General features: G+C 33.3%; 1 protein-coding gene across 1 annotated transcript in view; it reads left to right on the forward strand.

The window, feature by feature from the left end:
* LOC148952937 (putative methyltransferase DDB_G0268948) overlaps positions 1 to 23939 on the forward strand; it is a 46016-nt gene extending 22077 nt beyond the window's left edge. Inside the window, exons 2-6 of the mRNA XM_089087464.1 lie at positions 1975 to 2138; positions 2708 to 2918; positions 6965 to 7065; positions 16798 to 16935; positions 23708 to 23939. Of these exons, the coding sequence (XP_088943590.1) occupies positions 1975 to 2138; positions 2708 to 2918; positions 6965 to 7065; positions 16798 to 16935; positions 23708 to 23807 (714 nt within the window). The 3' untranslated portion in view covers positions 23808 to 23939. The remainder of the gene's footprint in view (positions 1 to 1974; positions 2139 to 2707; positions 2919 to 6964; positions 7066 to 16797; positions 16936 to 23707) is intronic.
* Positions 23940 to 24712: the final 773 nt, after the last annotated feature.

The raw sequence follows: 24712 nt of genomic DNA on the forward strand, positions 1-24712 counted from the left end.
AATAGCTGCAATCATGGCTACAGCAGTTGCTCCAACCTTTTAAAGAGCAAACCACAGCCCATAGTAATGAAAAGTTGAAAAACAGGTTTTGAAAAAAAAACTGCCTATCGAGACAAAACTGCCGTCTGAGACTGATTCGGGAATGGTGACTATTATTTTGGTTAATGTTAAAAGTAGAAGTATATTGCGGAAACAAATTTATATTGATTTTGAAAACGAGCCTGAAACTGCTTGAAAATGGTGTCAGATCATAATAAAATTGCACCATTGGAATCAGTATTGTCAAAAACCTTGTATAGGGTTATTAGATTCCCTACCTTAAACAACAAAGAAAATCACTATTTTCCTTGCATAGGTAGCACTGATGTCTCTCCTTTTTTTACCAGGACTAGCGAGTTATCAGAACATCATAAAGAGATGTTTAATGGCTCATTCGAGCGGTGATTAAAATTACTAGGGCCCTTTTTAAGTGATCAAAAGGATTGGAGAGCAGCTAGCCCCCCTCCCCAAAAGACCCCCTTCCCCCAAAGTCATCTGATCAAAATTTTGAAATAGCCATTTTTTCAGCATAGTTAAGAAGTCCAATAAGTATACTTTTGGTGATGACATGACCCTCCATAGTCCCTGGGAAAAGGGCTGTAAGTTAGGCAATTATGGGCCTACAAATGTGAATAGATTAAATTGGATAATCGAAACTCGTAGTTCGGTCGGTAGGGTGGTGGAATTTGAATTACAATGTCAAGGGTTCAATTCCTTATCAGGCATTTTTTTAATCATGGTTTTGTGCCTTCTATATGATTATGTAGATAACCTGGGTAATTCTTAACCAATGCTGTTTTTCCTACTGCGCCAAAAAATTACGAATAACTGCTAAAATTTTACCAATTTTGAGCTTGATTTTTTTGATAATTTTTTTGTTAAAATAATGGTTTCACCTTTCTTTACATTTTCTTTTAGTATTTCTGGAAAAAAATTAAATCAGGTTATTCTAATTCGTCAATTCATTGTTTCTCTTGGTTCCCATAGCCTCCAAACAATAAGTTTCACGTATTGCCCAGTAAATGTTATTGGGAAATATTCGGACATTTTTTAGGTCGTATTTTTTCAAGGGGGGGAAAAGTTTTCTATGAGAAGGAGTTTCTGAGGGAAGTTCCCAGGAGAAATTCCCAATTCAAATGGAAGTAAGGAGAAACATTAAAACTTAAAACAAACATAAATTATTCTGTATATGAGGGGGGGGCTGCCCCTCCATCAAGACAAACAACAGATCATGGCAGTGTTGCTTCTACATTAAATCTAAATAAAAAACGGACAAAGATTAATTTAAAAAGCAGCTTTTCTAAGGGAAGTAAAGAGCGGAGTTGAAACTTAAAACAGACAAGAATTATTGCTTCATAGTTTATCTTATATATATCGATAAAATACTGTTCTGACAGTTGGGACTCTCTAAAAAACTTACTACTATCCTTCGTAAACTTATATATCGATTTTATTCACTATTTTCTTTACTTCAAAATAAATCTTCAAAACAAAGTAGTATATTTAAAAGACGCTCGCAAATCTGCTACTTTATTTTGCGAATTTAAATATTGAAGTAAAAAAATAGTAAATACAAGCAATATATAAGGTAACGAAGGATAGTAGTAAGTTTTGTAGACAGTCCCAACTGCTGGAACAATATTTGCAGTGCCCCTGTGGGGCGCTAGAGATAGGGCCACTAGGCTTAATTCCAGAAATTAAACCTAGGATTTTTTTAAGGATTTGCAAGTGATACAAACTTTATCCATTACTTCCTTCTTCTTCTTTCGAAAAACAGCACCTGGAATTTATAATAGATTCCTTTCGGCTTCTAGGAAGTTTCATCTAAATATACAATTAATACAACGAAAATCGATACAACCAACAGGTAAACAAAAAGGTTTTTTTTTACATCAACATCACAATCATTATATTTTTTTTTTATTTGCAACTTAGGTTGACGCAAAGGGTCGACAACTCGCCTTAGACTTTGGTTGCGGATCAGGACAAAATACCAAAACTATTGCACCATATTTTTTTCGAGTCGTTGGCCTTGACATTAGCGAAGCGCAGATTTTGGAAGCCAGGAAAAAAAGTCCAAGAGAAAATGCAGAATTCATGTAAGTGATACTAATTGTTTCATACGCATGCCAAAAGTAAAATGAACAGCAATAAACCTAAGATAGCAATTCAAGAAAGCAAGAGTAGCTTTGAAGAGATCTAGGATCTGTCGGGGAGACTAAAGTGATAGGGAATAATCCGTACAGCCTTCATTGGAGTTTAATGAAATGCAATTCTACTCCTTCCGGTTTGAAAAGGAACGGAAAGATTTGGGAAATTGGGTAAACAGATCTTTTTGTCGATGTCCTGTGTGGCTTGTCATTGGTTTAATTATTTCTCCCCGAGTAACTTTTTTTATTTTGTTCTTATTTTGCTGATGGTTTACGGATGGAATCCTTCCTAGCAAAATCCTTGGTCGTAACACTTGCATGGGTACCCATTTGGCTTGGAATTTATTCTTTCCAAATCCTTAGAATTTAATCTTTATCTTTAAAATGTACGAAGTAACACGGCAAAAAAGACGATGTACAAAAAGAAAATTAAATAAAAAAGAGTAGTAGTCTCTGTTTTTTTTTGTTTTGTTTTTCACAGTAGGGTTTCTGTTTAATCGCTACAATTCTTCTTTTAGGGTATCTCCTGCTGAAACCGCACCTTTTTCGTCGTCATCTGCCCAGTTAGTGACATCCTGTGTGGCTTGTCATTGGTTTAATCTTCCTAATTTTTACAAAGAAGTTGAGCGACTTTTAGTGAAGAACGGGGTGGCTGCATTTTATTCATACACACTACCATCTCTAGTCGACCATGAAAAGGCAGAAGATTTGAATGAAGCTTTGAGTGACGTAAGTATCCTCACCGTCAGAAACATTATTTCAGTCTTGTTTTGTGGTAGGAGGCAATCACCAATAATTTCCGAGAAAGGGAAAGAAGTGGGAATATTATTGAAAACACTTTGTTTGCATTGTGTTTTTGAAATATTGTCCAATTTGGTACATTTTAGTAAATTTTGAACATTTAGGGTGGCCAACACCTTCTTGGCACTCCCTAAAATATCATTCCTCCTCTCGGCCCTAAAGAAATCACCTTGTTTGTAATAATCATAGTGTTTTTTTTTTACATATTCATCAAACAAACGCGAAAACAGAAGCACTCGCAATGCTTTGATTTCGTTTAAAATTTCCTTTTGTGCCTAAAATTGGAATTTAAGTCATCCATTTTCTAAGACATCAGCACCTAGTGAGAATCAGAAGAATTTGCTGTATCTCTACAGAAAAGCCATATCCTACTTCGAAATTATTAGAGCAACTCAAAACAACTGTTAGGCATAAATATATTGAGTCAACTTTTTGGAAAATTGTCATTAGCATTTATTTTTTGCATCGACTGACATTATTAGAAATGTTAGAATTTATTAGAATTTATTAAAGTGCTGTGAATTTTATGCACTGTTCAGTGCACTGCACTGTGCACTGCGCAGTGCAGTGCAGATCATAAAGTCTTCGATTCTAAATAAAGATGAACGGCGTTAAATCCACTTAGAATACGCTTCTTTCACTGATTGGTTACGCAAGCTGTCAATTTTTAATAGACATAAACAAATACACAAAGAAATAAAGTTTTTAGAGAAACCACTTGTTTTATTCGTTTCTAAATCATAGTTATTCGCTTATAAAAATCTTTTGGATACACTTATTTATTGTTTAAGCTATTCTTGTATTCACATAGGTGATTTAATTACATTATAATATTTTGCATTCCATGATCACTTGTAAGTTATATTTAATCGAAACTAATGTCACGAATCCCTGTCTTAGTCTTATCAGTAATTATAATAAATCAATGTGGAAAGTATGGTGTGAGTAGAACTCGAATCATTTTCATGCAAGTAATACAGTTCCATCTATATCGTGTCGAAATTAAAATCATTTGAAATTCAGTCCCAATTAGTTCATAAATAGCCTGCTTGTTCCAGCTGCCCAAGATTTCTTCATTTGTTTAGGAATGTATAAAATTTTTGGAGGAAATATAGTAAATAACAAATGATATAGTATTTTATAACTCCTAAATGGATAAGTTCACAAATAGCCTATTTGTTCCAGCTGCCCAAAATTTCTTCATTTGTTTAGGAGTGTATAAAATTATTGGAGGAAATATAATAAACAATTAATAATATAGTATTTTATAACTCCTCAATATTACTAAGAATTTATAAAACAAATAATAAAATTATTTACTTGGGGAGCGTATAAAATTCATAAACTAAATTGCAAAAATACGTCAACGAACGAAACACAGCAGCGATTTACAATAGGTTTAAAAACATAACTGAATAAAATACGTAAAAAAGAAAATTAAACTATCAAGCATCAGGGGTGTAATTTTCTATAGGGTAGGGGGCTAACCAAGGGTGCATACAACTACACATCATCAAGAAAAAAAAGTTTCATTAATACAGCTTGAATAAACAAGATACTAAATATCGTATATTTTTCTTAAAAAAAAAAAAAAAAAAAAAAACTAGCGGAGAACCTATAAAACAGATATGGGTCAATGGGTACCTGGAGAAATCTGGGGGAAAAACACGGGAAGCGTCGGATGATTTGCCCCCAACCTTGCATTGTATTCCCGGCCAAAGGCAGAGAATCAGGAGATGTTACCTGCGTAACGCAGACCAAAAAAGTTTTTAGTTTTTAAGTTTAACAAAGCATTCAAAAGGAAACCAAAAAGAAAAGCACTACCTTTTTTGGGTAAAATTAAAGTTGGGGTATCGGTACCTGGCTCGGGTTTCTTTGGATCTAGAATTAGTAAGCAGCAGCTTACTAATTTTGATACCCAGGAACTTAAAGGTATCTAAAATCCTGGATGTCGATTGGTAATATTGCAGATGGCAGGATAGTACTTCCACATATGCAGGTTACAAGTAGGATAATTATTTTCTAAAACTGTGTGCTAGGAAAACCGGAGTTAATAATCCAGCTGTAGAAATTGGAGGCAAATCTTCGTCGATTTACTTTTTCGAACAAATCCTCTCACTTTCAGTCCTAGAAACGTGAACATACGAAGTAAGTGTATGTTTTCCCTATAAAGTATCCATGCTTGACTTATATTATATAACAGGAGATATTATCACGTTGGTTGTATGTTTTTTTTTTCCTAAGGTAACAGAGCTAAAAAGCTGCTATCCTGGCTGTAAGCACTTTTGGGTCTTGTAATTAGCAAAGTGCTACCCCAATTTTAGGTACTTGTGTGTGTATATATTTTGTTACTAAGTAGATGGCTCTAGAAGTGAAATATTTTCTATATGTTCCACAAATCGATGATTTCTAAGAAAATATTATTCATTCACTCTTTTAGTCTTTAACCTCCCACTACGAAAATTTTAGTTAAAAAATGCTACTAGTTTCCTTTTTTCAAACGAGTTCATAGGACAACAGCGGAAAAAGAAAATATAAATGGGGCGATCTTTTTGTTGTAAAACAACCGTTATATACGCAATTTACCTTTTGAAGTTGAATTGTAGGAGGATGGGGTCAAAGTGCTGTTCTTGTATTTCTTAGAGTAAAGGAAACTAAATATTTAAGTATAGGAAAACTATTTACGGGAGAGGGGAATTGCAGACCTTTTCGGATAGCACTTTGAATGGGCGGCATATCAGACCCCCCGGGGATTAAAAAAAGGATCCATTTGATCATTGTGGGGCTAAAAAAAAAAAAAAATACCAGGCACCACAACATTCTAGTGTGAGTTCCTAACAAATAGCCTACAGCAGAGTTGAGAAATAGAAATACCCTTTCAAAATCTTATGGATCCACTTTTTTTCATAGAGCCTCAATTCGAGAAGAAAGGATTGAAGGGAGCTCATCAATGCTTCTCATGATCATTCCCAAAATTCTCTAAGGAGGGTCATTTAAGATTTGGTCTATCCAGCAGAACAGTCTCAATAAAAAATTCCCATCGTTTATTGATTCGAAATGTTTATAACTCTATCGAGATAAGAAATATTGGTTGTAAAATTGTACAATAAGTATTGCCTTTTTTGAAATATTTTCTCTAAAATTTGATCTGTTGCAACTAAATCAGAACTTAATAATAGTCTCATATTTCCAAAATCACCAAAACCTGGAAAAATTTCGTTAATTTTTTTTAGATTCAAATGTTTGATTTTATGCTTCCTAGAAAGACTAGGATGATAAATTGCTGGGATTATCGTCAGATTGGTGAAGTCATGGATATATCTCAATGAATATACAGGTTTAATAACTTTCATAGCAAGGAAGTTTGTTTACATAAAAATACTTTGCTTATTCCACAACCATTTTGGAGCTATGAACTCACAGTACAAAAACAAATCTAGCAAAATTCTCAACTGTACTTTATTTTACTCTGAAGGCAAAATATTACTTCCAAGAGATTTAGTAGTGACATGCATTCAAAAATACTCAAAAATATCTCTTTAATCACTCAAACTATCAGCAAATTTTAAATTCTGTTGTTTTGATTGTTAAATTCCACAGTACATTTGCATCGTCTGTTTTTTATTCTATTAAAAACTATTTTCTCGATTGTATTTTCTGTAGTTTTTTTTTTTTTTTTTTTTTTTTTTTTTTTTTTTAGCAATCAGCTTTTTCTGGTTTTACTTCTTGATATTCCAATTTTTTAAGTTATATTCTGTGCAGCTCTACTTAATTAGAGACACATCTAGGGAGATGTTTCCACAGGGCTAATCAAAATAAAGGTATTGACGTTCAGATCTCATATCTTCTCTTTAAAAATGCACCATGCATATTATACTTCTTTTAATATATTTTTCTGTTTCTTTTGTATAAAAGCTACCAAGCCTAAATTGGATTTGTTGTTGTAAGGATCTTTTTAAGCTTTTTTTCCTTAGGTTCTTTATGGTTCTCTTGGGAGATACTGGGGGGACGGAATTCGCCATCTGAAAAACCATTACAAGGAGATCGATGTTCCATTTTCAAAAGAAGTTGTAAGGTATTCCATATTTTAAAAACTAAATAATTCTCTACATTACACTACCTTTTGATTTATAACTAAAATGAAACGAAAATATACTAATTGATAAAACCTCTAATTAAGACAGTGAACTTTGAAATTTGTTTTATATAAAAAATAAGTTATAATATTTCGGCTTCACGTCTGGAAGCCTTTATCAACGGAAAAACTGGAGAAAAATAACAGATTAATCATATAAGAAAATAACATGCAAAGACGATTACTTTTCTGATGTGTTTTTTTTCTAATCTTTTATGTTATTTTCTTGTATGTAATAACTGTCGATTTTTTTTAATTTTATCCTCGCTTTTTAGTTGTTTTATGCCTCAGTTAGGACTATTTTAAGGGAGCTTTGGGTTGCAGACCATTAGCATTAGGATAACTTTGAGGTAAAATCTACAGAAATTAGATAAGAAAGAGAAAAAGCAAGTAAAAAGAAGTTTAAATAAAAGTAAAAAGCAAGATTAAGACTAAAAGTTATAAAACATTCTTCGGTGCTTAAAGATGATGCAACCAACTTCTTGCCACCTATGCCTTGCCACCACCTTGCCATTTGATGCAACCCCATCTGCCTGCTACTTCTTTTGCTAAAGTGTGACCTTTTTTTTTTCTCAGCGCTTCAAGGATGAATGCTCTTGCACAAAAGTTAGGTGTAGAGAACTGCAAAAAATGCTTTTGCCACAATGCCTCAGGAATGAAATATTTTATTTATTCACATTGGCTTTGAGCAACAAAACTATTATTTAAAATGTCTGAAAATGACTCAGTTGACAGGTTCTCTTCTCAAGAGAATCCTGTGAAACAGCTTGGCTATTTTCCCTTCCGCTAAGCGATATGTTATTTTATTACAGCATCATGTATATGCTATTACAAAACGACTCTGAAAATTATATAAATGTATAAGTGATAATAACACTAACTTATTATAAATTTTGGTGACAAAGAAGTGTTGAAAATGGCTACCATCAGGGCTGCCACCAGACCCAAAAATTTCGTAACGTCCAACTCTTAAAAACGTAACTTTTTCGTAACTTTTGATAGGAAAGTCTCTTTTCAAGGCAGGGTGCCTTAATTTCGCTATCAAGAGGGGTACGTAAAGGGGGATGGGACATTTGTTTCCCGTATAATTTGAAAAATATATTTTCACGTAATCACATTAAAAATACTCCCTCCAACTTTCAAAGGTTGCCTAAAAAGTATACAATAATAACAATTCTTGCTTCTTTACCTTCAGGAAATTCCTATTTATTCAAAAGTAAGTGCTACTTCCAGTTTACCTGCACAACAAAAACTCCCCCCCCCCCACCCATGTAGGGATAAATAACCAGAAAACTAGTTTTCTTATCGGGGTTGGTTTTTTTTTAATTTAAAATATTTGTGTTTTTAATCAAAAGTTGATGAGTAATAAGTACAAAATAATATGCAAAAAAAAAAACACAGGACACTTTAGAGTTTTGAAGAAAAGAAGAAAACCAACTAGCCTTTTTTTATTTTTAAATTTAAAAAAAAACGATCTTAATAAATCCAGCTTCTTAAAAAGACCCAAAAAATCATTTTAATCGCTCCCTTCCCGTCTAACATTTTAGATTGGCTCAGTCTCAGTCTCACCTCCTCTAGCTTAAAATTTGCATCGTTCCAACATGAAGATTTAAGCAATTCCGATTGACAGAGTTTTTTTTTTTGTTTTCATTTTATCGAAAAAAAATATTTCAATCGTTGTCTTCAGTTCCTAAAGGACACAACAGTTATTTTGCATAACATGCATTTTCCCATTTGTAATTTGAATCGTAACTCCCAACCTTAAGAAAGTCAGAAATAGAAGATGAGTTCATACAATTCAGCCGCAAGAATGTTACCCTAAAGCTGTTTTGATGGGTCTCACAAGTTCAGGCACGTACAAAGAATTTTTAGGGGAGGAGGTCAAACAATAGGAAAAAAAAATTCATTTTGAAAATGAACCAAAGAGTAGATAATTATTTTTTTCTCAAGAATATATGAATATAAGTGAACATGAGGGGCACAAAAAAAATTGGGTGTTGCATAATATAAACACCAAATTTATCTAGGTTTTAAATGCATAAACAGAAAAAGTCGATGAGTTGAGGAAAACAAATAAAAAAGATCAAATTATGCAAAAACGAATCGATTTTTTCCCCGAAATTTCACTTATGTTTAATGTTTTCAAATTTTTAATTTTCCAATTTAAAAAAAATGTAACATATCATTAGAGATTACAGACTTATTTAGCAAAGTCTTAGGAAATGTTTTTATCGCTTTGCAATATTGAAATGAACAAGAACTAATTGGACATTCGGACGGGATTTGACAATGGTTCACAGATTAAAAAAAAAATTGTGCGACAAGGAAATAAAAGGAAGATAGAATAAAAAGATCAGTAAGTTAATAAAAATGAACTGGAAATGATTTAATTTAAAAAAATTAAGGGGGATAGTAAAAAACCTATAATGTAATAAAGAAATGCCGAGAAATTTACGTTCTCAGGAGGCTGGGGCCCCAGTCCAGCCTGCGTGGTCCCTATGAATTAGTTTTTAAGTAAACTGTAAGCCTACTCTATACAGATACAAGACTGTTATCTTCTTCATAAAAATGGGCGTTAGTCTAGTTGTTGTTTTCTAAAGCCAATTATTGAGTGATTGTCCTTTTCTGAAGAAAACATGCTAAACACATAAGCAAAACCATTGAGTTATTTACTTTATACTATGTCCAAATATCATGGCCTCTTTTCTGAAAATGCACCCACCCCCTGAAGGTCCGGGATATAGCTCTAGGAATATATTAAAAAAAATAAACAAATAAAATTCTTACTTTACAATATGAAAGAACACGAAAGAATGTAACAAGAAAGAATGTCATCACAAGATTCGACACAACGATTAAATGTATTTATACAGTTATATATGGGACCTCAGAAGGGGGGTATAATGTCAAAAAAGTTACCATGATATTTGGGAAAATTTTAGCATGAAATCTAAAATTCCGGATCAACTAACCCACCCCCTCATTAATGCTTAGATATAACCCAAAAATGGCTCATTTTTACAGTTTTATATATTTTGGTAATACCAGACCGGGATATAGCCCTAGGAATATATTAACAAAAATCAACCAATAAAATTCTTACTTTACAATATGAAAGAACACGAAAGAATGTAACAAGAAAGAATGTCATCACAAGATTCGACACAACGATTAAATGTATTTATACAGTTATATATGGGACCACAGAAGGGGAGGGGGTTTAATGTCAAAAAAGTGACCATGATATTTAGAAAAAGTTTAGCATAAAATCGAAAATTCCGGCTCAACTAACCCACTCCCCTCCTCAATGCTTAGATATAACCAAAAAATGGCTCATCTTTACAGTTTCATATATTTTGGGAATACCAGACCGGGACATAGCCCTAGGAATATATTAAAAAAAAAATCAACCAATAAAATTCTTACTTTACAATATGAAAGAACACGAAAGAATGTAACAAGAAAGAATGTCATCACAAGATTTGACACAACGATGAAATGTATTTGTACATTTATATATGAGACCGCAGAAGGGGAGGGGGGTATAGTGCCAAAAAAGTGACCATGATATTTGGAAAAAATTTAGCATAAAATTGAAAATTCCGGCTCAACTAACCCACTCCCCTTCTCAATGCTTAGATATAACCAAAATATTGCTCATTTTTACAGTTTCATATATTTTGGGAATACCAGACCGGGATATAGCCCTAGGAATATATTAACAAAAATCAACCAATAAAAGTCTTACTATACAATATGAAAGAACACGAAAGAATGTAACAAGAAAGAATGTCATCACAAGATTCGACACAACGATTAAATGTATTTATACAGTTATATATGGGACCACAGAAGGGGAGGGGGTTTAATGTCAAAAAAGTGACCATGATATTTAGAAAAAGTTTAGCATAAAATCGAAAATTCCGGCTCAACTAACCCATCCCCCTTCTCAATGCTTAGATATAACCAAAAAATGGCTCATCTTTACAGTTTCATATATTTTGGGAATACCAGACCGGGATATAGCCCTAGGAATATATTAACAAAAATCAACCAATAAAATTCTTACTTTACAATATGAAAGAACACGAAAGAATGTAACAAGAAAGAATGTCATCACAAGATTCGACACAACGATTAAATGTATTTATACAGTTATATATGGGACCACAGAGGGGAGGGGGTTTAATGTCAAAAAAGTGACCATGATATTTAGAAAAAGTTTAGCATAAAATCGAAAATTCCGGCTCAACTAACCCACTCCCCTCCTCAATGCTTAGATATAACCAAAAAATGGCTCATCTTTACAGTTTCATATATTTTGGGAATACCAGACCGGGATATAGCCCTAGGAATATATTAAAAAAAATCAACCAATAAAATTCTTACTGTACAATATGAAAGAACACGAAAGAATGTAACAAGAAAGAATGTCATCACAAGATTCGACACAACGATTAAATGTATTTATACAGTTATATATGGGACCTCAGAAGGGGAGGGGGTTTAATGTCAAAAAAGTGACCATGATATTTAGAAAAAGTTTAGCATAATATCGAAAAGTCCGGCTCAACTAACCCACTCCCCTCCTCAATGCTTAGATATAACCAAAAAATGGCTCATCTTTACAGTTTCATATATTTTGGGAATACCAGACCGGGATATAGCCCTAGGAATATATTAAAAAAAATCAACCTATAAAATTCTTACTTTACAAAATGAAAGAACACGAAAGAATGTAACAAGAAAGAATGTCATCACAAGATTCACCACAACGATGAAATTTATCTGTATAGTTATATGTGAGACATCAGAAGGGGAGGGGGGTATAATGTCAAAAAAGTGACAATGATATTGGGAAAGGTTTAACATGAGATTGACAATTTTGGATCAACTAACCCACTCCACTCATTAATGCTAAGATATAACCAAAAAATGGCTCATTTTTACAGTTTCATATATTTTGGGAATACCAGACCGGGATATAGCCCTAGGAATATATTAAAAAAAATCAACCAATAAAATTCTTACTTTACAATATGAAAGAACACGAAAGAATGTAACAAGAAAGAATGTCATCACAAGATTCGACACAACGATTAAATGTATTTATACAGTTATATATGGGACCACAGAAGGGGAGGGGGTTTAATGTAAAAAAAGTGACCATGATATTTAGAAAAAGTTTAGCATAAAATCGAAAATTCCGGCTCAACTAACCCACTCCCTCCTCAATGCTTAGATATAACCAAAAAATGGCTCATCTTTACAGTTTCATATATTTTGGGAATACCAGACCGGGATATAGCCCTAGGAATATATTAACAAAAATCAACCAATAAAATTCTTACTTTACAATATGAAAGAACACGAAAGAATGTAACAAGAAAGAATGTCATCACAAGATTCGACACAACGATTAAATGTATTTATACTGTTATATATGGGACCACAGAAGGGGAGGGGGTATAATGTCAAAAAAGTGACCATGATATTTAGAAAAAGTTTAGCATAAAATCGAAAATTCCGGCTCAACTAACCCACTCCCTCCTCAATGCTTAGATATAACCAAAAAATGGCTCATCTTTACAGTTTCATATATTTTGGGAATACCAGACCGGGATATAGCCCTAGGAATATATTAAAAAAAATCAACCTATAAAATTCTTACTTTACAAAATGAAAGAACACGAAAGAATGTAACAAGAAAGAATGTCATCACAAGATTCGACACAACGATGAAATTTATTTATACAGTTATATATGGGACCTCAGATGGGGAGGGGTTTAATGTAAAAAAAGTGACCATGATATTTAGAAAAAGTTTAGCATAAAATCGAAAATTCCGGCTCAACTAACCCACTCCCCTCCTCAATGCTTAGATATAACCAAAAAATGGATCATCTTTACAGTTTCATATATTTTGGGAATACCAGACCGGGATATAGCCCTAGGAATATATTAACAAAAATCAACCAATAAAATTCTTACTTTACAATATGAAAGAACACGAAAGAATGTAACAAGAAAGAATGTCATCACAAGATTCGACACAACGATTAAATGTATTTATACAGTTATATATGGGACCTCAGAAGGGGAGGGGGTTTAATGTCAAAAAAGTGACCATGATATTTAGAAAAAGTTTAGCATAAAATCGAAAAGTCCGGCTAAACTAACCCACTCCCCTCCTCAATGCTTAGATATAACCAAAAAATGGCTCATCTTTACAGTTTCATATATTTTGGGAATACCAGACCGGGATATAGCCCTAGGAATATATTAAAAAAAATCAACCAATAAAATTCTTACTTTACAATATGAAAGAACACGAAAGAATGTAACAAGAAAGAATGTCATCACAAGATTCGACACAACGATTAAATGTATTTATACAGTTATATATGGGACCACAGAAGGGGAGGGGGTTTAATGTCAAAAAAGTGACCATGATATTTAGAAAAAGTTTAGCATAAAATCGAAAATTCCGGCTCAACTAACCCACTCCCCTCCTCAATGCTTAGATATAACCAAAAAATGGCTCATCTTTACAGTTTCAAATATTTTGGGAATACCAGACCGGGATATAGCCCTAGGAATATATTAACAAAAATCAACCAATAAAATTCTTACTTTACAATATGAAAGAACACGAAAGAATGTAACAAGAAAGAATGTCATCACAAGATTCGACACAACGATGAAATGTATTTATACAGTTATATATGGGACCACAGAAGGTGAGGGGGTTTAATGTCAAAAAAGTGACCATGATATTTGGAAAAAGTCTAGCATAAAATCGAAAATTCCGGCTCAACTAACCCATCCCCCTTGTTAATGCTACGATATAACCAAAAAATGGCTCATTTTTACAGTTTCATATATTTTGTCAATATCAGCTGTTCATAATTTCATATAAAAAGAGCAAGTTTTGTATATAACCTGATATTATGTCAAACCAAACAGAAGGGGGGGGGGGGGGTAGATCGTTACGGAAAGAAAAATACATATATCATCGGTACTAGTCAATTAGCTGATACACACGCAAGATAGATGCTAATCGAAACTAGTCAAACGGGTATCAGTCAGTAGAGAATTGGATCGCAAAGCATGGTTTGTCATCGCGTTTACAATACTTAAACTATTATTTTTTGGGGTTTAGGGGGGGGGAGTACCTAGATTAGGTTACGTATTCAATATATACTAAGCCTTATCCACCACCACCCCCCCCTAATGTGCAAATATATAACCCAAATTTGGTTGTGAAATTTTTATATTTTCATCATGTTTTGTTTTATTTCATTAGCATTAACTAATGAAACTCCTTCTCTATATAATTTTAGTATGACTGTTAACGGAACAAGATTCAAAGTCAACTGATGAAATTGAAAGTTGGTGAGGTGATTAACTGGCGATGGTCACTTGTCACTAAACAAATGATTATCGTATGCTTATGAGAGGGAATGTTATCTTAACTTACAATGCGAGTAAGCGAAGTGGGTATTGTCTCATCCTAATAACTGAGTGATTGTTTGATAAGATTAAATGACCGCGATGTGAAAAATGTCGATACTCATGTCAGTATAATTAAAATAGGAACAGCGGATTTTTTCATGGGGAACAAATATATTACTCAGAAAATGTGAAACTTCCTCATTATTCAATAGCGTAGCTTAATTGTAACATAAATTCAAAAACGTAACAAAAATGTAACGTTTTTAGTACTGTAACGTAATACGTTCCGTTTTATCTAAAACGTACCAAAAATGGTACGAACGTAACCATGGTGGCAACTCTGGCTACCATCTTTATATTCAGTGCTGCCATCGATATTTTTCTTTAATTTATTTTTTAGACTTTAATTAGGCTATAAAGACTTAAACTTGCATGGTTCGGAGTAAGTTGGAAAAAACCGGGTCAAATACTTAGGGTTTTACGCGCATTAGTCGAATCTCGTATTTTGACTTTATGGATGAATCAACCTTAACAAGCTGTTAAGCTAGGTGAATGTTCCTTTCAGGAACAGATTCACAGCCCGTGTGAATTCCAATTTAACTTACGTCAAAGTCTCTACTTTTTAATCTGATTTCAAATATGTTAAATTCAACAGTTTTAAAGTTACAATTCAGACGTTTTACTTTGGTCTATAGTAATCACATTTATTCACTTTTTAACCCTCTGGGTCTTGGTCGAAATTGAATTTTCTGTGACCTCAATGTAGGAAAAATGATTAACAAAAGGAAGAAATAAATTCTAACCAAAATCTGTCTCGAGTCATGATCAGCGTTGCCAACGCGGTAAAATTGTATCGCTTTTGGTATAATTTAGAGGTCCTGGTACAATGCGGTACATTTGGAACTTTCTAATTACAATCAAATTTTCCAGTAAATTTTAGTTTTACTTGCTCCTTTTTATCTCCTAATATCTTTTCAAGTTTTATTTTATCGAAAATTTCCTTCTTTTTGTGGCAAATGTTTAACCTGCCGTTTGGATGGTACAAATTAATCTCTGGTGGTACAATTCTAGTCGGAAAACTGGTACATTTTATTTCAAAGCGTTAGTAACGCTGGTCATGGTAGTTCTCAGAAAATCCAATTAGTGACCCGGGTGAAGCAAAATCAAAGCACTGCCTCCCTTAAGTCATCTTTCTGGGACGAATATTGTCACTATCACGCTTAAGGTTGAATTTTTGAACTTTTCATAGTTCTGAAATAATTTACAAATTTTGACATAACAAATGAAGAAAACAACTGACAAATATTCAGCAATACTTCTAGCACTCAAAATGACAATATGTAGATTCATGAATATTTGGATGGGGTAGGTAAGATCACTAAACTTGTTTATATGTTATGTTTAAATTTGTTTATGCGTATATGCATGGGTTGTTATTCTGCTTTCCTCAAAAGAAATAGCAATTTCCTGAAGATCGGTTGTTGAAATTTAAACGCTTTAAAAACTTAACTGCACCTTATTTTTTTCATTTTGAATTTCTAGTAATTTTGGAATTTTAAGCTCCAATTAATTATAAAATTATAAATTCTAATTTTCAATCTTTTAATACAAAATGCAAGTTTTTATTCTTGATTCTCGTTTTGAATTTTGAAACTTTTGTTTTGTTTTGTAATTTTGAAATCCTTAATTTCAAAATGATGACAATGATGTATCTTTGTTCATACACAGTTTACCTTTAGCACTGCAGTAAGTAGAATTACGAATAAGACTTGTTCATTTCTACCAAATTCAAGTCTACTCCTTTTAGAGAATCATTTGTTTCCAAGTCTGATAAATTTCTAAAGAAAAATTTCCTGACGATCTGTAGCTGAAATTTAAACATTTAAAAAATTTGAATTACAAGATTATTTTTTCATTTCAAGTTACTATTAATTTGTAAATTTTGTCCTTCAATTAATTTTGAAATTCAAAATTTCAAAATTAAGTTCGAATTTTCAAACTTGAATCTTTTGATTGAAAATGTAAGTTTTGTATTTTAGTTTTATTTTTAGATTTGAAACTATTTAATAACCATTTCGCAATTTTAAATTCCTAAATTTCAAATGATATTGATGACAACAATGTATTTGTGTAGATATACAGTCTATATTTAGCACTGCAATGTGTAGAATTCCAAATAAGATTTGTTCTTTTTTTAATTCGTCTACTCCTTTTTAGAGAATCATTTATTTCCAAGTCTGATAAAAATTTATCTGATGTTGTTGCCATGATTACAACATTTTCAGCTTATCAGACAATGAAAAGGATTGAGGGCAATGAAGCTGTTAAAACGATGACAGAGAAATTTGAGAAAAGGTACTTTTTGAGTTGTACTTTGTGTAATCTTGCATTGCATACTAAGAAAAGAACTACTCTTCTCATTCTAAAAAGTTATTTATTCTTATTCATGGACGTACACCTGAGAAGAAGGAGCACCTCTGACCAGGGTCGTCCCAAGGGGGGAGAGGGTCATCCCCCCCCAAATTGGTTGGCATTGGTTAAAATTTTGGCCGAAGGCAAAAATGTCGGCAGAAATTTTGCAAGATCGGTCGAAATTTAGCGAAATTCATGTCTTCTGCAAAAAATTCGGCATAAATAAGGTAGCAATTTGGTAAAATTTACCAAGATTCCCCCCCCCCCCCTCAATAAAATGAGCCTCAGGACGCCCCTGCCTCTGACCCCTTATTTGTTTTGAACTTGGTGAGAAAGGTTGCTTCTGTAGTACTTAAATATTCATCTTTTTCTTCTAGATGAACAAGAACAAGTACTACATTTTGGAATTATTTCTAACAGCTAGCTCATGTACCTTTCACAAAGTCATTAAGGTCTTCTGTACTGTGGGGTTCTCATGGCGTCATCAAAGTTAATGAAGTTTCTTATGAATTTGTGCACCATAAAGTTTGTCCCGCTCACACAAGAATTTCACCTTTTTGGGTTTGTTGCAATTTTTCATAGCAAATAACTGAATTAATTGGACATAGGGCAGAAAAAACCATCTTTTTAAGAATATTTTATTTGTAATAAGTGAGGCTTAAACGATTTTTTTGTTCCAACCCTTATTCTATTACCAAGCAAAATATTTAAATACGTATATGCTATTATAAACGTAGATACTTGTTTGTTTAAGGTTTATTGGACATTTTTCACAAGTCTTCTGCTATTGGCTGAACTTTGCTTACTTTCTTGAAAAAGTTAAATAAATATCAACTTTTTTCCTACAGCAATACAGTCAAAAAAGTTAGACGAAGAATACGGTTTATTAATTTATTGGGCAGCTTTGTTAACTTTATTGACGCCGTGGGAGCCGTGCATAAGAGTGCAAGAGGGTTTCTGTCCACTCATTTGAGAATTTCAGATTACTACCTTAAAGAAATTTTTCTGAACCCCTAAACTTGAAAATTTTATTTGAGTGGTTTTAATAATTTAATAGAAGAACTTTCTTCTTTCAGATAAACATTAAAGTTTAGTTGCATCTTTGACAAAAAGAAATAATTTTAAAGCTACAAAATACCACGTTTTCCCCATTTGAAAAATAAAGCGCTACAAAATACTTCATGAAAGTTAAGGGAAACGTTTTGTTAATTTCATGAGCGACGCTTACAACTTATTAGTATTTTATGAGCAGTCGTTGAACTTTGTTTGATGTCGAAGTGTTTAGTTAGTATTTTAAAAAAAAAATCGTACTTTATGTGAACGATTTTGTTCATAAGAAGTCGAAGAAATTGCTGGTTTTGAATCAGTTAAGACCTGATTTAGACCTTCATAGTCCATTAACCGTTGAATCCATTCTGTAGCCCTCGTGCCTCTTGCTATGAAATAAATAATTTTTGCTTTAGGTTTGAATGTAGAAGTGAAATGATAGTACTTACTTTTTTAAAAGGCTTTATTATGATCTAGCCACAACGTAAAGTTACAGAAATTTTATACATAATATTTAATACAGTTTCTTTAGCTTTAAGACTGAATAAAATATTTTAATTGTCAGGAAAAAATTTAAATTTTACCTACTTCCGTTTACATTTTTTTTCAAAGATTTGAAGTCTCTCTAGTAATATATCATTTAAAAAACGATCAGAAATTAAATTGAAAAAAACAAGTTTTTTCAACTGAAAGTAAAAAGCAACATTAGAGCTCAAAACAAACAGAAATTATAACGTCTATGAGGGGGTTCTCCCCCAAGTCAATACCTTGCTCTTTACGCTACAGTTTTTTTTAGTGCTTTCAAAAGAGCTATCTATTCTAATTAAACGGCCTTTGTGATTCAGGGGTTTGTGAATTTAATTTTTTTTTTAACTTTTAAAAGTAAAGAGCGTGGTATTGACTAAGGAGAGAACCCCCTCATATACGTAATAAAAAACAATAAAAAAAAAAACAAGCGATACGGCTCAATAGTAATCGAAACTTTTAAAAACGGAATTTTGATGTCAATAAATGTATCAAACGAATGGGCTTATAATGCTGATTCTAAAAATATAAATTTTATTAAGTTTAGTATTACTCATCAAAGGCTACGAGCCTGAGAAAATTTACCCGATTTTTTAAAGAGGGGGGAAACATCCCCTACAAGTGAAACAATTTTAATGAAAATCACACCGTCAGATTCAGCGTATCAGAAAACCCTAATACAGAGGTTTCAAGCTCATATCTGCAAAAATTTGCAGCTTTGTATTTTTTACCAGAAGAAAAATATACGAATATAGAAGTTAGTTACGTAAGTTAATTTGTAAATTACGTCATAACCAAATTGAGAGACATCCATTTAGCAAAAGAAAAGTAAAATTTTTATGCAAATTTTGTTTACTTATTTAATGACGGTGAGCCAAAATAAAAGGTGCATTAACTAAAAAACGATCAGAAATTAAATAAAAAAAACAAGTTTTTTAAACTGAAAGTAAGGAGCGACATTAAAAACTAAACAGAAATTATTCCATATACTTAATGGGCTGTCCCCACCTCAACGCCTCGCTCTTTACGCTAAAGTTTGACTCTGTCTCACAACTTTATTTTTTGAAACAATAAAAAACTTTAGCGTAAAGAGCGAAGCGTTGAGGAGGGGAAAGGCCCTTTCATATACGGAATAATTTCTGTTCGTTTTAAGTTTTAATGTCGCTCCTTACTGTCAGTTTAAAAAAACTTGTTTTTTTTATTTAATTTATTGGAAACCAGGTCTACTGCATATCCAGTATTATTTTGTATTTATTATTTTTCAGTAAAAGGATAGTTAACTTTAAAGATAGCTATACTGCGTTGGTTGAGGGGCTATAATTTTTCTTTTAATAAAGAATAATTAAATGACAGAAAAAAAGGAAAGTTTTAAGAAGAAAACAAGAAAGTAAAAGAGGCTACCTAACTTCTGAGTTAGCTTTCTCATAACAGTAAAAAAGAATTAGCTTTTTTTTAGCACCATAGGTAGTTCCCAAAGGGACCAAGCTAGTCAACTGCTATTTCCTTTGAGGTTATTTTTGGCGTTTTCCTAGCAGGTATGCTGGAACATTTTAAGTGACTGTCCTTTCCTGAACTTTAAGAAGAAAATTTACTCCGATTAATAGAAAAAATAAAAAATAGGCTTTCCGATGATATATGTTTCATTAAAACTGAACATCTCTATCTCCGGGACAAACCGCGAGAAGTTATATGGTTTTTCTAAGATTCCCTGGAAAATAGGTGTCGGCTTTTAGTTTTGTGTCGATTATTCGAATCTCTTATCCAAGCTCTACAAGCCAGGGCAAGACTGCCCAATCAATTCTAAATAGTTTGGCCGGACAAATTAGAAAACTCTATAATGGGCGATATAGGGTTAACATTTAAGGTACCGCATCCCCTTAACACCATATAAACTACCAGCGCGGTTCAGAATAGTAACTTTGGACCACCATATCGCGAAAAAAAAGACACGACTTAATAAAACACAAATACTGAAGGTTACTTACTTGCCGAGCCGGTTCACTTGGCTTTTGCTTCTTAATCCATCTGTTCAGAGAAACTTGCTTTTCTGCTTCTTTCTCCTTCTTCAATGCTGCCAATTTACGCTTTTGAGCTCCTGACAAACTCATGAATTCTCAATGGCTCTTCAGCTGCTGATATTAGATAGTAAACTGGCGAACTGGGCGAATAATACATGGGTTATATATGGATGGTCTTACGGTTTTAAACAAATTCATTCATTTAAACTGATCTTTATAATTTCCCAAATTTCCTTGTTTCCGCTACCGACAAAGATTCCGCTCCCGACAAAGATTCCGCTCCCGACAAAGATGCCGCTTCTAAAACAATTGCACCCTTCCATTCTATAAGACATTATAGGATTACAAGTCAGTGGAATCAAAACCAAAATACTTGGCCGGCACGAAAACTTAAGCCTCCAAAAATAAGTAGAAAGTAAGTAGATAAGTAGATTTAATATTTGGAAGTAGAATAGTCCAAAGATAAGTATTCTACTACCAAAATAAATAGAAGTGGAAACACTGCTCATGATAGCACATAAGAAAGATGTTGAATCAATAAAATCAGAAACTGATCTGTCACTTCAACCCTTGCACGACCCAGTTGCACTATTAATCTCACTATTATCTAAGTTAATCTACATATAAATGTAGCAGTTTCAAAATTTCGACTAATTGCTAATTGTAATTTTGTTCCTGTATATTTTTTAAAATAAAAAAAAGGTCTTTTTGGGAGGATGCTTGGGCCCCCCAGAAAATTTAGAGTGGGCAATGGCCCACCCCTGCCCCCCCCCCAAAATGGCGCCCCTGTTCAATCATAAACTATATGTCTATGATGAATTCCGACAGGAGTTACAAAGAACTCTGAAATATCTCAAACACAATGGTGTCCCTCACGATATTTGGTAAAACTAAACTTGTTCTTTGGTAACTGGATTGGGCTTCTCAATCTAAAATTGGAGGCATCAGGATTGTTCCTGCCCTTTGAAATTTTAACAAACCTAAGATTTTGTGTAGATCGCAAATTTTGGTGCTCAGAAAAGTCAATAAGGTATTGCATTGTATCCGCAGACCACAGTATGAATTTTAAACAATAGCGAAAATTCCAATATTCTCCATTAAGGTTTTTTGGGACACATCAGTCGCACACCTTTCTTCATGACTCCTTCTTCACGCACGCGCAATGACAAATTTTTAAGGCATTACTCTGGGATTATGTGCGACCTATTATTCTGAACCTATTGAAGGTATTGCTCTCTTTCCGCATGCTGTGATGTGTCCCATTTCTGAACCAAATTTTCGCTACTGTTTAATATTTATATTTATACTGTGCCACAGACAAAGGTATATGACGCAGATGTCTATTTGTCCTATCTGACAATGTAAAAAAATAATCGTGCATTTGGGTGCTTTAGGCTCTGTGTAATGACTTTAGTGAGAAACTAAAGTATGAGAAACTGAGGTTATACGAGCACAAGCACCAAATTGAGTGGTAGCATAAAATTATTTCAGTTGGAAATCTGTATTTCATACGTTTTGTCTGTAGGTATACTTTATTATAGGGGCATGATATTACCCAGTGACGAAAATTGGTACCTGTGTGATTATTTCCGGCTAATTTTGGTGCTAAGGAAAATAAGTAAGGCACTCTAGATAGGGTCATCATTCCTTCATGCGCTCAAAGGAGTAAATGTTTGGTTATTTACTTCTCCCCCTCCCAAAGAGCCAATGATTTAAATTCATAAGAATTTACAGAAACTAGGGTCAAGCGTAAGAATTGAAGCCTCATAGGTACATTTCAGACCCCCTATATTGCAAGTTTTCATGGGAGGTCCCTCAGATGAATCTATAGGGGTCATTCAACTGCCTTTCTTACATTATTTAGAATTTTTTTGCATAGATACCTTTGGTCCTGAAATTAGTAATGTTCCGACTGTTGCCTAGCGTTTTGGAAAATGCTATCGTTCAATATATATTTTTTTCCCTAAGGTGCTAAAATTAGCAAATTTTTTGGGCGAAAAATGACCACTATCACACAACTACTGGCCCGAAAGATTATCTGCCTTAAATAAAAACTGTTTCAGTCAATTCTTTGCCAAATAGCAAGACTGAAGAACTTTCAAAGGCAATGTCAAGTTCGTCAAGGGCGCTGTATGGTGTATCCTTTTGCCTAGACTTTTCTATCTGTTCCTAACCGCTGCGCTGTCATTAATAAAACCTGAAAACCACTTTATAAAGGGAGAACTACTCATAGATAAACGTTGGTAGAGATATGCCGAGGGTATAGATCAACAAGCAAATTTCGCACAGGAACTTCAAAATTAGGCAGATAGTCAGCTTAATATCACCAATCAATTTGACATGGAATTAACCCTTAAAAAAAGAAACAACAGCTATGGCAATTATGAGACATGACTTAGAAAATTCTACTGTTATGTTCATAGACGTCTACTGTTATGTTCCATCCCACAAATAGGGATGGTCAACCGCTTTCTTTGCCAAGATAGCCTCTTCTCTGCTGAAAAATCCCTACTGAATGTCAGCTCATAGAAATGTAGGAGGAGATAAAACAGTGTTTTCAAAATCTAGAGGGTGTAATTTGATGTTATTTTTTCAGTTCTATCAATCAAAATATGCATCCCCCTTCCAAAAAACAACGTATTTTACCATAAAATCACCAATTTTTTTTTATCTAAGGGGAAGAGCAGAAGGATCTAAGAAGGATGGAGGATCTAGGAAGGATAAGGAGGATGGATGGAGGCCAAATGCCTATTTGTACCTCTCTCCCCTAAGTTGATGCTCCTGCAAAAAAACATTGTTTGTGTGTAAATCACTAAATATAACTTGCCAACCCTACGTTTCATTATCTGGAGCATATATACATATTCAGAGTATGTGTTATAAAAAGTCGTCAAAATTAAGTAGTACAAGAAAAATCGAAAAAGAAAAGAGTCACTTCCTTCACTTAAGCCGTCATTTGGAAAAGGGTTCATTGTCACATTGAAGTATACTGATATTTGTAGTTTGTAGTTAATATCAAACATTAGCATCAAACCCATTGAACCATGTGCAAGCTTTATTTTGAATGGTCACCTGAAAACTTGAAACCTTTAGCTTAAATTCTTATTTACTTTTTTCTATTTCAGGATTCGCGACATTATTGGAACTATTGAGAATATACCCTCTGAGAAAGTTACTCTCACAGTCAAGGAAGATTGGACCCTTGTCATGGGAAGAAAAGGTTAGAAATGAAGGAAAGAGATCAGGGTATGGTATTAACATTCAAGCTTCGTCGTTCAACCACTGCCATTTTTATTATAATATTTTATATTAATTTGTTTTGTTTATTATATCCCAAGTCGCAATTTTTAAATTCAATTCGAACTATGTGTACTTTTTACGTGCTTTTTTTTTATTAATCTGACAAAACACAACAACTAGGATAAAATTACGTATTGGAATGAAGGCGCAAATGGTATAGCCCTTTGGGGAAGGGGGTGACTAGATGAAGTTCAGACGAATAGAAAATTTATTTTTAATCACATATTTCTCAAATTTTCCAGGTAAACCCCTGAAGATCAATCTCGGGAATACCCCTCGCCCGTTTAACCCCTGTATATAAGTATCCATGAAAAAACTTAATCATATGGAATATCTTGGGAACATTTGAGATGTGTTATAAAAGTCAATTATCAACGGTGATGATTACTTTTTATAGCTATTTACAGAGATTAAGGTAGGAAGGGAAGAAAGCAGTTGATTTGGTCCGGAATCAGGAGTTAAGCAGGGTTGTGTCCTATCTCCTTTTATGTGGATTTTTATAATAGACTTGGTCTTAAGGAACACTACAAAAGCTATGGGAGAAAAAGGTATAAAATAGGAAGGAAAAACTCTCCTGGACTTAAATTATGTAGATAATTTGAATTTCTTAGATAAAAAGAGAGCGAAACGAAATCGTTTTGGAAGTTTTGAAAGATCTGGGTGCAAGAATAGATTTGAAACGTCACGCTAAGAAGGCTATGTCATTTAGACTAGAAAATACGGTGATGAGGTGTTGTTTGGTAAGGATACCCATTAAGTGAATAGATTCCCCAGGGCCGGATCGACTAGCTACAAGGCCCGACTAGCTAGCTAGCTACACACACACACAA

Source organism: Artemia sp. Qi Xiang Cuo, chromosome 4 (assembly GCF_049724085.1).
Source record: "Artemia sp. Qi Xiang Cuo chromosome 4, ASM4972408v1, whole genome shotgun sequence".
Taxonomy (NCBI): Eukaryota; Metazoa; Arthropoda; class Branchiopoda; order Anostraca; family Artemiidae; genus Artemia; species Artemia sp. Qi Xiang Cuo.